General features: G+C 38.8%; 1 protein-coding gene across 1 annotated transcript; it reads left to right on the forward strand.

Moving 5' to 3' along the window:
* Positions 1 to 5,181: 5,181 nt before the first annotated feature.
* LOC145768736 (THO complex subunit 6 homolog) lies at positions 5,182 to 11,595 on the forward strand. The gene is made up of 3 exons (XM_082580318.1): positions 5,182 to 6,271; positions 6,364 to 6,564; positions 11,090 to 11,595. Exons 1-3 carry the CDS (start codon positions 5,747 to 5,749, stop codon positions 11,369 to 11,371), a joined length of 1,008 nt encoding a protein of 335 aa, XP_082436444.1. The 5' UTR covers positions 5,182 to 5,746; the 3' UTR covers positions 11,372 to 11,595.
* The last annotated feature ends 5,382 nt before the right edge of the window (positions 11,596 to 16,977 follow it).

The raw sequence follows: 16,977 nt of genomic DNA on the forward strand, positions 1-16,977 counted from the left end.
AACATAGGTGATGAATTTAGAAGTTATATAGGCACTCTTCTCGTCTTTTGCTTTGAAAGAGAAAAAGAAAAAAATGCCTATATAGTGATGTCATGACCGGTCAAATAGTGTTTCAGATTCAAAGACCGGCGCCGGTCAAATACCCACTGCCGACATTAAAATTGCACTATTGCTTACAAAAAGTGTTCAAAAGTCCTGATACTGGATCCAGGAACATTCTATTTGTCTTAGTTTGTATTATGTCTTAGAACTTAGATGCATTGCTGATAAGAGAATAGGCTACGATCTGGTTAGCCTAGCCAATTAGTGCACAACTGTACTGGTAGGTTACCAGTTATATGCCATGGGTGCTTTTTGCTACATATGACTTTCTAAAAAATAACGCGTTAAAATATTTTTTTTAAATTTTGTAATGTGCGGTGCAGTGTCAAAGTTCCAGATAAAGTGCGGTGCGCGGATAGATGAGTCAGTTGCGGTGCGGTGTGCGGATAAAAATTTTGGGTTTGCTGCATCTCTAGTAGGCACTTTAACTTCACCCACTCGTCGAAAAAGCGTACTCGCGATTCAGCTGATTTCAGTCATGTGACTCGACACGTGATGTTCTGATCGAAAAAATTTGATACAAAAAAATTTAACTGAATGTTTCGCCACAACCATTGTTGCCTAATGGTTAGGGCAGAGGAGTAGTAATTTCGATTTCGTGGGTTCGATTCCCACCCTCTGCTAATACTATTTTTTTCTTCTGCAACTGAACTGAGTGCAAGAAGGATCTTAATGACTGCAATCAATGGAGTTTATAAGGAAAATTGTGACTAAAACACAAAGCAATTTCACACTGAAAAGCAGGCACTCTTCGACGAGTGGGTAATGTTGAAGTGCCTACCGATTTGCGAGTTGAGCAATGCATTTCAGAGTCAGGGTTGCCAGATTAGCCCTTTTTAGAGGCAGTTGGCGCAAAAAAATTTGCTTGGCCCCTTGCTCCTTTGTTTTCAATATTTGGCTCTTTTTGAAAGGAGTTGGCACATACTATCAAACTAGCTATTTAAATAAATGTCTTTCGGAAATTAAGACTGAAAATTGTTACGATTTTTTAGACAATTCTTGGTGTATTTTATCAAAAAGTTATCTGGCAATTGTTATCTCCCTAACACAAGATTCGTTCAATTCAGTTGTTGCGGTCCCACAAATTATTTGAATTTCACGGTCCCACAGAAGGTGCATATTACAATTTGTGGGACCCAAGTTTTTGTAGTTTTGTACCACAAGCTAACTAGCTAGTACACTATAAGCTAATTCAATTTATGACTGTGGCATTCTGCAAAGTGGAAGAGCAGTTATGATAAAGGGCGGAAGTACAATAGTTACTGGGAAAAGACATTTGTTTGGTTGAAGAAGGCGAGTGATGGTTCAGAAGATGCATATTACAAGTTATGCCACAATGCAATCACACCAAAGCACAATAACTTAATAAGGCATGAAAAAACCGAAAAACATATGAGGAGACAGGAGAGTTCCATTAAAAGAACAAACTGCGCTCAAAGTTGTTAAGACTTAAAGCAGCAAAAATGATGAACACAAAATGGTTGAACTTGGAATTGTTCTTGTAGAATGTATTATTATTATATTGTACTCTGGTCCAGTACACATAGAACTACAGAGAAAAACATTAACATATACAAATAAATATTAACAAATAAATAAAAACGTTATTGAACAATTTGGCTGTTTTTTACCCAGTTTGGCCCTTTTTTCAACGGAAAAACCTAGAACATCACACAACTAAGGCGAAAGAGAAAATTGAATTACCGTAAGTCCTGTCTTTGTCATGAGTTACCAATGGGGGTGGGGGGACTTATATGGGTCTGCTACTATTCGGTGAGTCCGATTCGGTGAGTCTGATTCGGTGAGTTCCTAACCTCTAATCCCTAACCCCAACCCCCTAACCCTAAAACGGCAATGATAATTAGGCTACGGTACCCGATAATTTAAAAAAAAAATTCCCCATTAAGGGATCAGACTCACCGAATCGGACTCACCGAATTGGACTCACCGAAACGGGCCATTCCGGACTTATACCAGTCCCAGGTATACAAGTCCCCCCCACCCCCCTTGGTAACTCATGACAAAGGCAGGACTCAATTCAATTTTCTCTTTCGCCTTAGTTGTGTGATGTTCTAGGCGTTACCGCTCAGTGGCACCTAATGAATGAAATAATTTCCCTGCAAATCTGCAATCCAACATTCAGAAAACTGTATTCTGCCAATCTCAATAACCGACCTATATCAAAAGCCTCTACAAGTAGGCTATGTGAAACTACCAGAAATAACCTATAACGGCTGTAATTTACGGCGCCGTAAATGCAGCCACTTCCAATTTTTTTTAGCTTAGCATTATTTCTATACACACAATACACATTAGGGCAGGTCGATTTTATACTTTTTTTGGAATATTAAAGTGAATAATGTACCGGTAGTTAGATTTAGCTGAAAAACTCACTTCTGTGAAATATCAGCCATACCGGATGAGAAACGGCTTGCGGAAATTGATTTGAATTTTTTTCGATTTTTGAAAGAAAAGTGCATTACCGCTAGATGGCGCAAAACCAACTTCGAAAATGGCTGCTTATTTTTCGTTTAAACTGCTTTGACTCAATCCTTCGGGAACTCAAAATGAAAACTTTATGTTCAGGCGTACTCTTCGAAGTAAAAAATTAATAAAAATGAAACAAATATTCAGTATACGCGAACTACAGTAAGTGAAAGTTGGTTAGCTAAACCACAGCTCGGACTGCAATTCGTCGTAGGAGTGACTATAATGACCTTAAGACGGAAACGGCCGGCGCATATTTCTACTGAGAGCTTTGGCAACAATTGTTTTGTGACGATTTTCGAAACCGTAGGAAACTTGCGAAGTTTCCGGAACCAGTTTTACGCATCTCTCCACACTTTGCGAATGTGAGGTAGCCTACACCAGAAATGTTCAGTTTCCGAGCGTTGTCAACGAATGATTGAAGGTCCTAATTTGAAACTTTCTGTGTCAGTGGTGGGTTTGGGCTTTCAAGATCGCTGATATTTACTAACTCTTGCCACTCGTTTGCATTCCAGTTGACTAATGGAATCTTTTTTGCTGCCCTGTGCTCGCTAGAAAAATACAAAAATAAGTTAGCGACTGCTACAATTTTTACTATCTACGCCAAGAAAAAAACAGTCCAGATTTTGCTGCTGTCTGTAATTTTTCACCGATAACTTTGGTTTTTGCTTTGGCTCGATCCAATTTGGGCTTATTCATAATAATGTGACGGAGATCAATTTCCGGTCTCAAAAGATGTTTTATGTCATGTAATAATGCATTGCCAAGCGATGACGATGATACAGTCACTCCTCACAAGCTCTAAAAGGAAAAAAAGGAAATTTTACGATGCTGTATTCGCAGGCCGGCACTCTTGCTTGTTCTACTGTAAAATAAAACATGATGACATTAAAAAAAAGTAACTTACGGTAATAATAAATCTGTGATACAAATCAAATGTTACCGGCCTAAATTATAAACATTCAAACATCAGGGATTTATGGCAAACAAAGATAAAATAGTTTCGGTATATAAATTTTTAGGTTACTTATACTCATTGTGCACTGAGCTATAACTATTAAATAACATCAATATGATGCACGTGTTGATTTTTTCATTGTGGTACCAATGCATATGTAGCCTATCACTTTCAATCGACTAAATAAATCGTGCTTACCTTGTCTGACGCCGAACTTAACGTGTTTGAGCTACTTATCCATTCGGGTAATTCTGATGGTCCAGGTATGTCGCCTTCCTCCTCGTGGAAGTCATGGGGAAGTTTTTTTTAGCCGTTTTTCATTATTTTGTGCTTTTGAAACTGCTGATCGATCAACCAATAACATTTGAAAGATACCTTTAGGACCAATTTTTAGCGTTTGATCCTTCAGATAAGCCTTTTTCTTCCAATGGAATTTTGGCATTTGCAGAGAATACACAGAGAATGTGCTCGTTCTTGCAATCCAAGAGCTTGCAGTTGACTCTAGTAACCCTGCATGCCACAACTTCCAGCGAACAAATACATGCCCAAATTAGCTTTTGCTCGGCCTTTTGCTTGTATGCAGTTTATATTCTTAACCAATTTCAATAAATCTTTAATTTTTCTGTTGATCGCTTTGTCAGAAATCGAACGTAGGCGATGATTTAGCTTACTGCCCGCCAGATACTAATTAAATCCTCGCTGATGCGCAAAACAATAGCCTACCCCAAATATTTCTTTTAATTTTAGCATTGTTAAGGTGGTAATAATATTGAATTAGTTGTTTAAAGTGCTAGGCTCTGTTTTGGCAAGCTCGCAAGGGCCTCCTCCACGATGCTGTTCACTTTGTCATGTTAAACGCGGATTTTCTTTTGGCATGTTTCAATAAGAGTTTGTAAACAAGAAAGTTTATCACAGACTAGCTGAAATTAGTTAAGATTAAAAAAAAAACTTTATTTTGATCAACTGATTCACTGGCTTGTCAAATCATTGCTCAAAACGATCTATTATATTCATAAGAAGCAGATCTCCAATGATGTAATGATAAGCTGATTAGGCTACTCAATCTAATGAATAGCCTAGCCTAAGTATGTAGAGACGCGTCAGGCTTATAACAAGCACTAGGCCTACAGTCTATCACTGAATCAAGTGCTTAATTTCCATTCGAGCTAAACAACAACTTTTACACTGTTCAGGTCTCCTATTCTTATAAAATTCCGCTAACTTACTGTGATTAGGTAGGCCTACATCATCTATAAAGTATGGAGAAAGTCATCGCGCGTTTGCGGCTGTTATGATGACTTCCGCTAACGGCGCTACATATTCGCGCTTTTCAAAGAAAACGCGGGGAGAAACTTTTAAGAACTTAATCGTATTTCCGCAAGCGATCGTTGCACTTTAATTATTTTTTTTACTTGCGAAAGATGTTTTTCACTTATTGGCAACTACCGGTACTTTATTCCATGTCAAATTTTAAAATCGACCTGCCCTAATACACATGGCATATATATGTTCTTTATCAAACAGTATTTGTGTTGCTCGCAGTAGTCCAATTGTGCCGAAATTATGTTAGTGTAAACGTAAATCGAGGCAATCTTCTCGCAGGGACCTATTAATTTGTTGCCGGTTGAGCAATTAACGCTATTTTATGATAATTCAACGTTGCTAGATGTCGAATTAATGTAAAACAAATGTTAATTTCTTATTGGGCATTTTTGTTAAGCAATACAACCGGTCAGGATAATTAAATCGATTTGTGCTGACTCGAACGTTGAATCAACCCAAAATTAACATACTTCTTCCCCCCCCCGGTGAGTTATTTAACATGAATTATCGTAACAGCGTGCGTATCGCGTTGCTCGCTTTATCGCTATTTTTGGTATTATTACATCACAACAAATCAAACAATGTGGTCTTGATAGACTACTCTATTACATTTTTCGCTTCTCGTTTTACATGTTGTAGCCTACAATTTTTTCATAATAAACGTTCACAGCAATTGCCGAGGCAATTTCAACTTTTGCCGTTTGGCCTCGGCAACGTTTTTGCCGAAGTAGAAATATGCTAATTTCGAAGACTGCTTATGTAAAGTTAATTCAACCAGATAGGCTATAACTTTTGTTGATATGCTCTAAAATACCAACACATCTTAATTTGATCAGAATCGATTAGTACTTGCATGTTACTCTTTTGCATTTGATAATGGATAAACGTCATTTGCTGCATGTCACCATCTATGGATCTGCATTGTCACCTTGTGGAAAGTACTTAGCTGTTGGTAACAACTATGGATATATTTCTGTATTTGATATTGCAAATGCTCTTTCATCACAAAGCCCTAAAACGGCAGTCTGTGTTTTCAAAGCACACGCTGGGCCAATTTATGCTTTGGTAACAACCTCAAAGTGTTTGATGAGTGCTGGACATGGCCCAATTGTGGGGTGGAAGTGGAATGATATTATAAATAACAAACCAAAAAAATTTTGCACTTTAAGCCGAGAATCAGAGCTGTCAAAGGTTTCTAATTGTATTGAAAGCTATAATTGCTTGTCATACAATACTAAAGATAATCAGCTGTTTGCTGGTGGGGATGACTGTACTTTGATGGTGTGGGACTTGAACACTGGTTTACCAACTGAAGGCTTCAATGGACATGATGCTTACATCCACGATATTGACATTGCTATGAACAACCTTGTTTCAGCATCAGAGGATGGAAGTGTAAAGGTATGGATGCATTACTCTGTTACTTGCAAAGATGATTAGATAATTCTTCTTGCACTTTGCATTCATAAGTTAATCCTTGTTTGACTTTTCAGGTTTGGGATATAAGGTCAAATGACTGCATTGGTTCATTGGAGCCATACAAACAGAAAGAGTTGTCTCGACCTAAAGTTGGAAAATGGGTGTCTTCTGTTGCTGTGGACTCAAATGGACAATGGATGGCTTGTGGTGGTGGTCCTCGTTCATCACTGTGGCACCTTCGATCAAGGAACCTTATTTCTCCATTAACTGATGAGGTAAGATATATAATAATTATATAATAATAATTATATATATAAGTTGTTTGCTGGTAGAGGTAATATCACATAACAATAGTAGAAATTTTCATGAGTAGTTATTCGGACGGAATGGCCCGTTTCGGTGTGTCCGATTCGGTAAGTCCGATCCCTTAACGGGGAATTTTTTCAATTTTTTTTTTAAATTATTGGGTACCGTAGCCTAATTATCATTGCCGTTTCAGGGTTAGGGGTTAGAGGTTAGGAACTCACCGAATCGGACTCACCGAATAGTAGCAGACCCTTATTTGGATACCTTCTGCAAATTTTCTAATGTAATGTTTTTTTTATTGAGTAACAATTCCTACTGTATATGTACAGTATGACATTTTATTGTGAGTTTAGCTTTCATAACTTGTATGTCATTGCATGCTTTACTTTTCTTCTTCCATTGTATAATGAATGCAAGTGGTGTAACTAAGAATAAGGTGTAACAAAGAATTTAAAAGAAGTAGCCTAAAGGAGGGGTCGCCATCTGTGACTCAGATTTTGCTCAGGACTCTGAAGCGACTCCTAGATTTGACAAAACTTGGAATTTAAATTTGCAAATGATTGATTATTATTATAATAAGATATAAAACACTATCAAACCATTGTTTACTAGTTGTGCAAGATGGTGCATCAATAGGCCCTCACTGAGTGATACTCTGTCAGAATATATTAGATTTTTTTGTTGACAATAATCATGTTTTCATTTGTGCCCAGTGCGATAATATACAGTAAACTGCGATCACAGATGCGATACAACAGGGGACAGGAGCAGCGAAATGACATATAATTTTCAAGTCAGCTGTTCCCCTTATTTTGGCTTGCCATTAAGTGTCTTTGCTGAAACACAGCAGTGTGCTCTATAGAGGTGTTGAGCGCACGTCCTTTCAAACGTCCCACAGACATTCTCCCCACTCGGCTACGCAGCCACATTTTTATTTTTTTCATTCAAGTTTTTAGTTTATCTGGCCGGCGGTCAGTTAAAAACCTTTAGCACTATCAACATGCCTTTTTTATCTGTAGCCATGCACAAATAAAAAAGAAAGAAATTGTTTTTGCCCAAACAGACGATTAAACGTAGCATTGACAATTGACATGAGAACTTGAACATAACTTTGCACTTAATGCAAATGATTTTGGCATGCCTGTATGCTTAACGGGGCACATCTGAAAAAAAATTAGATATCCAAAGACATTTTCTAAACAGGCTTAGAGCATTTGCTGCAAAGTACCCTTATAGGTTATGAGATGAGCGAAAGAAAGCAGTATTGGAACTGATACGAAAAGCGAAACAGAGTAAGAAAGCTTTTAATAAATGGATAAAAGCCTCATACCACACCAGTGCTGCTAGTTTTGTGGCAGCTCAAGAAATTGTCATGCGTGAAAAGCTGTTCACAAACGCAAAAAAAGTTTGCTGACCCCTGACCTGTAGAGTTCAAGTTTGCAATGTCATCTCTAAAACAAGCTCTCTAATTTGTAATGGATGATGGCTTGATTGGATGATGCGACCAGTGTACTTTTTGACAGGGCATGGCGTGTTTAACCATTAGAGTGGTTCAAAAAATTACAAATTTCTCAGAATCTTCCTCCACAAGGCTTAAAATGTGCCATTTGCTCATAGAAGTGCCCTTGCAAAAAATTAAAGTGATTGGATGTCGTTTGATGGTCAATCAGATTTTCACTTTTTTACCACAGGATGCTTAAAACACCTTATTTTTCAATATTCTTCTGTTCAAAGATATTCAAAGGCAAAACTTGTAATGCACAGTGCAAGGTGGATGGCAAAGGCCATCTACTCCCTAAAGATATTTTTGTTCCGGGACCAGGGCCTCTGAGAGAAATTTTCACTAGGGGTACAAAGAGTCATTCAGGGCCCCCTTCTCACTCCGAGCCCCCTTTTTCTAGGGTAAAACGAGTGATGTTTGCTTAGGCATATTGCACGCCATACAGCACTTTATTGCAGAGTTTGACATATTTCTCTTAAATGTAGCCTATACTTATTCCTGATGACACAATGTCGTGTCGAAAACGTTGGATTTAGTAGTTTTTTCTTGTTTTTTTTCTATGTGTATAATAAAAAATGTTAAATCTGTTAACATTACTGAGTGTTATATGTATCTGGTACAACAAGACAAGCTCTGTACCAAGGCTCAAGCATAACATCTTGTTACAACATAATCAAATTAATCATCTGACCAATAACCTTTCTTCATTAACTTTTGCATTCACCACATGCCTAGCAACTTTAAGTGAACAAAGCCACTTTTTTTGATGACGGCTCCGCTCCTCCTCCGAAAGTATTGACTCCGGCTCATGCTCCAACTCCGAAATTCATTTTGAAGTGGAATAAGTTTGAAACTACCTTTTTCAAATAGTTTTTAAAAAACGAAAAAGCCTAAAAACACAAGGACTTTTTAAAAAAAGCAGTTTTTTTTTCAACCCTGCTTTTGCTACACTATGCCCCCCGGACAGGAAAATAACCAACATTTATGATTTAATTTAGGGTGCTTTTAACAGAACATATTTGCACATAAAGCATTGAATCACCACTTTGGGCCTTTTTCTAAATTACGGGCCCCCAAGGACTAACGAATAACAACTTTTATGCTTGAATTTAGTTGTTTAGGATGGTTTTAACCAAACATTTTTGCGCATAAACTATAAAGTCACAATTTCGGGGCCCCCAACAATCACAGGCCTGGGCCCTCAAGGGTACGCCGTACCCTCCGTACCCCCCTCTCGGCCTCTCATAGGCCTTGTCCGGGACCAGTTCAAACTTACCATTAAAGAGATCGCTGGTTTATCCCAGTTTTGTCTCTTTGTGGCTCTCGTTTATGCACGGTACTGGCACGAGGCTCCATTAGCTACAAGAGCTCCCAACAACGACTTGAAAGTTCTCGACCTCCTTTACCACTACCCAATATGTCATATCAAGAAAGCAGCTCTGAAGGCCCTCCATCATCGTCACTTGTAGTATTTTTCTGAGCATCTTGCTCTGTTTGATGATCGTGTTGATGATAACCAAAACAGCAATGGTGACAAACTTGGCACGACCACCACATCCAAAAATTCTGAAGCGGTTGGATGGGACAGGATTCGACCATCAATCTCTAATAGAATCATTTATAACAAGTCGGTCACTAAAGCTATTTGATCTGCTGTGCACAAATGGTAACAAAGAAGCAGGAGCATTGCCAATTCCCCCATGCCCATACCTCTGGGCATCAGACCCAGCATACCTTTTATTTAAAGCCAGTGTCAGTCTCCTGAAAGTGGTTAATGACACAGCCGAGCGAGGAATTGCACTAATTCAGTCCTACAATTCAGCTCTAACCAAAAATGAGACTCTGAACAGTTTAACTACTGCAATTAGTAAGCACCCACAGGAAAAGGTTTCCGATGCCAACCAAAGCAACCCTTAACCTCAACAAAGCGGGAAGTGAGACTGTGATGAAAACAGTGGCCGAATGTCATATCTGATTTAACATCACAGTCCTTGACGCTAACATTGTATTTTAATTCATTTGTCGTGATATTGATGAATGTCTCTTTGTGATAAATAAAAAATTGTATTATGTTTAAACTTATTTAACCTATGAAAATGATTGGTGATGGCCGATGGGTGATGACTGATGAGACTACTGCCGGTTTCGAGTGAACATTTTTCAATAATAATGGTAGTTGCCGAATTGCCGATAGTTTAGTATGGAAATAAGATTTTTGCTTTGTTGGGTGTTAAGTTAATAAATGCTGTTTACATACACACAAACTTTAATTCTACATCATATATACGTCTAGCTCATTCTCTGTTGTGGTTTTCGAGATAATAGGGGGCATTCCTCCCTCTGTAATTCTTGCACACAATATCGGCCTGTGTGTGATAGGGTTTGACATAGGCAGAATGTGGTAAAAAAGTGAAAATCTGATTGACCTTCAAATGATCTCCAATCACTCTAATTTTTTGCAAGGGCACTTCTATGGGAAATGGCACATTTTTAGCCTTGTGGAGGAAGATTCCGCGAAACTTGTATTTTTTTGAACCACTCTATTAACCATGGATCACGAAATTCAGTGATGGATGGTTTACTCAACAAATTTAGTGATGGATGGTTTTACTCAACAAATTTACTGTTTCTCACCACCTTTTTTCTAAAAAAAATGTTTTAAAAACAGAGATTGACTACAAACCAAATGTTACCGCATTTTTAGGTTTGTAAACATTGGTACACTGCGCAACATGTAACGAACTGAACAAAAGCTCACTAATACTTGCATTTTGGTGACACAACGCATACGCTCTGATACATATCTCTTTGCTGAATAATCTTACGCGACTCCACACCGGTTTTAATGAGGCTTGTAACACTGCACTTTTCTGGCTATACTACTTGTAAAGGCAATCTTTTATGGATGCGAGAGTGTGTAATTTATTGAATACAGGATTTGAGTATTGCATGCATCTACTGTGGTTTAATACTTTTACTATTTCTTCATGCAGAGTCCGTCTACTTTCAACACAGAGTTGTCAGCAAATACCATCAAGTTTTTGAACGATGAAATCATCGCTGGTGGCAATCAACCCAACGTTCATCGTTGGCACGTCAATGGGCAAAGCAAGACAGTTGTTCCATGCACAATTAAAAATATTTTTAGTCTTTCATTTAAATCGGTTAACAATACGTCTCGGCTAGAATTGCCCATGGCTGTCACAGGAACCAGTCCAGATATAAATATTTTTACCAATTTAGGCTATCTTGGCACATCTCTGTCAATTGCCTGAATTTAAAAAAATGGACGTTTCAGGTCACAATATGTTTTATAAAACATTGGCTAGATGTTGACAACAACACTTTGCAGTATGGTAACAAACGCTGCACGTTGTGGGCCCGCGGTAGCTTATGATATATAGCCTACCCAAGGTTGGAGATCATGCAACTAATATTCTATTGTGAATGTTCTTGCGGAAAAACGCTTTCAGTGCTGCCAAAATAAACACGTTTTGTATGAAATACCGTCCGTCATTTTGGTATTTGGTGATTTCATTTTCTACCAGAAAGACTTTATTCATCCGAATTAAATTTGTCTGACAGCAGCCTCCCACTGCACTTTTTAATGTTAATTTTGTGGAGCAAATCTCTTCCCCCACATTCCGAAACTTTGTTGGCGAACACCGATTTTGAGAAAACGTTTTTTCTTGGTATTGAGAGGTTCATTCGCATGCTTTGAATCGGTGACCCTGTCACCGAGGCTGACATTGCAAACCTATTAGTTATGTGGAGTTACTTGTCTGAAAAAGCTGCGTTTTGGTTTTCACTTATCCTGTACCAAATACCACTGCACAGTTTTTACAGCATATCTATTTGTCGGCAAGGTTCTAAACATCATCCTAAATAATCAGCTTCGCCTAGTAGTTTGCATTACGGTAACGTCTTCATTTTTCTGTCATTGGCATCAGAGAAAGATGTTTGTTTTATTTGCCTTTTTACTGCGAGTCGAGAAAAAGAAACACAATTACATAAAAATCAAAATATACCTAGCAACAGAAAGGTCGGGCAGCACCGAACAACCTTGCGGTTAACCAGTCAAGGTGCTGCCTAAGAGACAGTACGGTATCGCATTTTTAGTCTACTTTAATTTAATCTGTCAGTGTCTACGAATTTTAACCATTGTTGATGCCAATGACAGAGAAAGTGAGAAGATCTGTTTTTTTATTTTTTGTTTTATTATCTTTATTATAGTACGCCTTCCGACGTACACCTGACCCACGCTGCAGCCGACTGCACTGTCTGTTTCCGGTTGTCTCCTCTACTTATGACTTAAATTTGGTACTACCCATTACTCGAAATCGATCACTGGGTAGAGGCAATTGTCGTAAAGTTTCTTGCCCAGAGAAACAACAGCAAGTGCGGGTGGCTGGAGTCGAACATGCAGGCTCTCGACTGTGAGCCCAACGCGCTAACCACTCGGCCACTGCTGCCATTACAAACAACCCCGATAATTTAGTATTTATGAAGAAAAAATGCGTTATAAGCTTTGTCAGGCCTGACGTCCACTGTCTAGACCAGGGGTGACGAACCTTTTTGTGGTCGCGGGCCACTCTGTCAATTACACGTGACTTATCGGGCCTCACAACTTTTTAATCGTAACCTAGCCTACTATGAAATCTTTTAGAAGCGACTCAAGATATTATTCTGTTTTATGAAAAGTAACAAACGGCAGATGAAAGTAATAAAACCCACACAGTTGAAATTATCTTACGCAGAATCGAAACATACAACAGTAAAGAATAAAAACAAATCAACTTGAGCAAAAAGGATAGAGCAACAGTAGGCCTACTTACACTGATAATGAAGACAGTTTAATTTTCGAAGCGTTTGCTTTCATATGAGTATAATTTCTTCTTTTTTTGACTCTATCCTTATTGCTCAAGTTGACTAAATGTTTTGACCATTAGGCTATGCTCCGAAACAACAAATCAATTACGGTACCGGTAATGAAATTTCTTTTTCAAACAACAAACAAAAGCCCATGCGAATCATACAGCTGAAGCTATCTAATGCAGCATTGAAGCATAAAATATTAAAAAATAACATTAAAGCATTGAATTTTTTTGCTTAGTGGGATTTTTGGAAAGTTTTTTGCTTGACTAAGCGTTCAATATTAGGTTTGTTTGTTTATTATCTTTATCCTGCATTGCGGGAAAGCGGACTTGAGCGCTATGCATCGGTATACGCCTTCCGACGTACACCTGACCCACGCTGCAGCCGACGGCAATGTCTGTTTCCTGTTGTCTACTTTACTTATGACTTAAATTTGGTACTACCCATTACTCGAAATCGATCACTAGGTAGAGGCAGTTATCGTAAAGTTTCTTGCCCAGAGAAACAACAGCAAGTGCGGGTGGCTGGAGTCGAACATGCAGGCTCTCGACTGCGAGCCCAACGCGCTAACCACTCGGCCACTGCTGCCGACAATGTGGCAACGTGCCGACAATGTCGAACAGACGATGTGGCAACTCTCAACTGCATAGGCCTACTACGATTTTCATCTGTCAGCCTCGACCTGTAACGACTTTTTTTTAGGCAGAGTTCAGGGCAAGAAAATAGCAAAGGAAAGGTGTACCAGTGAAGGCATAAAACAGCTTTGAGATGCCTTTTGTCTTTAATGCATGAGCAATTATCAAATTGTTTTGCGGGCTGCACAAAATTTTTTGACTGGCCGCATGCGGCCCGCGGGTTCGTCACCTCTGGTCTGATTGTATGAATCTGAGAAGCCTCTTTAAAAGTTTAATCCTGACAGCTTCGTATAGGGTAGGCCCTACCGGTGCTTCTAGAGGCTTTGAACCACTGACGCAGGTTAGGTCACTGGTTTGAAGTTTTCGTTTGTTGAAGTAAAATAAAATATTTCATCGCTTGATTAGGGACCGTTCAAATATTAGGCTACGTAACGCTATCGAGGGGGAGGGGGGGGTTTATGAAAAGCGTTACGTTAGCGTCACATCGGGGGGGAGGGGGTTCAAGCAAAACGTTACGTAACGCTTACGAGTACGGTAGGCTACGGTAGTTCATTTGTGCATACTTTCCGAGTCAAGCAGCAAAAAAGCGACACATGGTGATACATGAACAGGTATGTAGGTGTACCTATGACTGTTACATAGCCTAGGCCTACACATGCTCATTTAAGAACCAAACGACTTTGACACAAACCTCTCAACAGGTAGAAGACATTCATACGTGCGAGTCTGAAGAAGACAATTAGCCTATGCATCAGTTCGAACCACACAAGCGAGAGTACTGCTCCAATATATAGAAAATTTTTTGAAGCATTGATGACCCCATTCAGTGGCGTAGCCAAAGGGGGGGGGTTACAACCCCCCCCCCCCTTTGGCACGCGTGTAACGTCACGATATTGAGAATGATGCTTTCAGTAAAAAAAATTGCCTAATTTTAAACAAAATTGCATTAAAAGAGCGAGTTTTGCCAATACCAAACATTCAAACATCTCAGCCAGGAATTAGCAACAAGAAAACATAGAGACTTAGCTTTATTTTTGAAAAATGCCGAAGAAAACATGATCTTATCCTTTTGCTATGCCACCGGACAACACCATTTTACAGGAATATTCATATCCACATTTTTGTTGAAAATGCTCTCAGAATGCACCAAATTCAAAGTAATTTTTCAAAATTTTCTGGAAGAGGCCCCCCAGACCCCATCCCCACCTTTCAAAATTCCTGGCTACGCTACTGACCCCATTCGAAGATGTTTAGCTTTCCTTGCGGTTTCTTTTGCGCTTTTGTGATGTTTCTTTCAATACATAACCAAACAATGAAAGGTTTGGATCGAAACATTTTGAACGGTGGGCTACTAAACGTTTTCAGTAGGTAGGCTACATAACGTTTTAATCCAAAAAAAGAATATAGCTAAATTCTCAAACGTAAGCTTTAGGTGCATACAAACCAAGATATTTTATCAGCACGTGTTTCCACGTCATAATTTTGATATAAACTGCCAAAACGGGCTTTGTAATGGAAAAGCGTCACGTGGGGGAGGGGGGTTGACAAAAACGTTACGTTGGCGTCACATGAGAGAGGGGGGTCAAAAATTCGGAAAAACAGCGTTACGTAATATTTGAACGCTCCCTTACGCTTAATGGAGGGCTGACCCAGCGTCGCTTGGTTTTTACGTTTCTTTGTAAAGTAGGGCTCTTGTCTTTTGGAGTTTCAACATATGCTTTATCGCTTCAAGATTTTGGTGAGTGGCCGCAGATTGTCGTCCTTTTTTAGTGTAAATCATCGGCCTTATCAGGACAACAACAATAGGTAATTTCACTCTTGTCAAACTCGCTACCGGTAATCGAACCTGCGTAAGCAAGATTTACCAGTACGCGAAACTGCTCGGATTAAGTTATCAAAGAAGCTTTCTCCGTCCGAGGATAAAGATTCAATCAGTTCCTCAGTCGTTTGCTCCCTCGTTTTTACCTCACACATTGCCCTTTCCGTTCTCAGAATTGTCTGTAGGCATCCTTATTCAAATGTAGGCCTACTAGTTGGATACAGGACGCTTTGGGAGCCTTTCGCTATGTTATAAGAACAAGTCTAATCAGATGCACAAAAGCAAAGTTCTTTAATACGTTGCTACGTATTTATTAAGCACATAAGCAGGCTCACTAAAAATACAAAAAATGATAGGATACAAAATTCCACGAGTCCACATTCAGTAGCCTGACTCTGCACAAAGCAATCTCACATTTGGCAAGAGCGGCAATTATTGAAAAAAAAATTCGTAAGTTGGCCCATTTACAATGAGAAATAGTCTAAGCATTCTAATACAAAAACCATGTGCATTCACTAACGAGTTATTAACTCCGCCACACGATAAGCAATATTCGTCATCTTGTCTTTTGTCAATGGTGGGTTGAAAACCTTGTAAAGTTGCTTTTACAGAATTTGTGGCCAACAACATCAGCGATAAAAAAAAAACTGCAACAATACATTACAGTAGTAGAATGATGGACGTTGAACCGGCCAAGTTGCAATCGATTCACTTGACAACTTTAGTTGTAACTTTTGCGTGATGATGGGTAGGCTATTTTAAAATACAGTAGTAGATTGGCCTATAACACTGTAGGCTACAAACAGTGGTGCCGAAGTAGGGGGGATATATCCCCCCAATATTTTGGCAGCATCCCCCCAATAATTTAGAAAAAATTATTTGTTATGAAGCTGTACTTCGATTGAGTTGTTTGCAAGCATCTCGAATTGCTGTTGTGTTTCTTTTATTGATCAGTGATCACAGTTCTAAATTGTCTTGGATTTGACGCTAGACAATGAAAGACCTTCATTGAAGGTAGGGGAGACTCAGGTAAGTTGGCCCACTCTAAATATTTTTTTAAGTACAATAGTTATTGTGACGTATCATACGCATATCAAGAAAATGCTGTTGAAACTACTTTATCACCAGGTTGGGAGGCTCTAGCAAGCACTATAAACATGAGCACAATTTTTGTATGAAAAATTATGATTTTTAAACTTTTTGGATTTTAGAATTTTTTAGATGTCGAATGAGTTTTTTTTTATATAAAGGCTATTATTTAGTGAGTGCAGCGCTAGGGTAGTTGTAAGGCTCACTTTGACGGTGAAACCGTTGTTACAAGCTCGATAGTTTGACATAAATTTTAGTTTTTACAATTCGGCTGCCATGCAGGGAAGTTAGCCCATTTCGTGGGTGGGTACGTTGGCCACCATGGCCAACTTGCCTTCATGAGGTATTATACAGAATGATAATTGACTAAGTAATTATTACGATGACTTATTTTTTCAAGATTGAAGTATCAAGTATCCCAAGTAAGTAAATCGCGGCTTTACATCAGCATTAAGCGATTAAT

The sequence above is a fragment of the Aplidium turbinatum genome, chromosome 4 (assembly GCF_918807975.1).
Source record: "Aplidium turbinatum chromosome 4, kaAplTurb1.1, whole genome shotgun sequence".
In the NCBI taxonomy this organism is placed as follows: domain Eukaryota; kingdom Metazoa; phylum Chordata; class Ascidiacea; order Aplousobranchia; family Polyclinidae; genus Aplidium; species Aplidium turbinatum.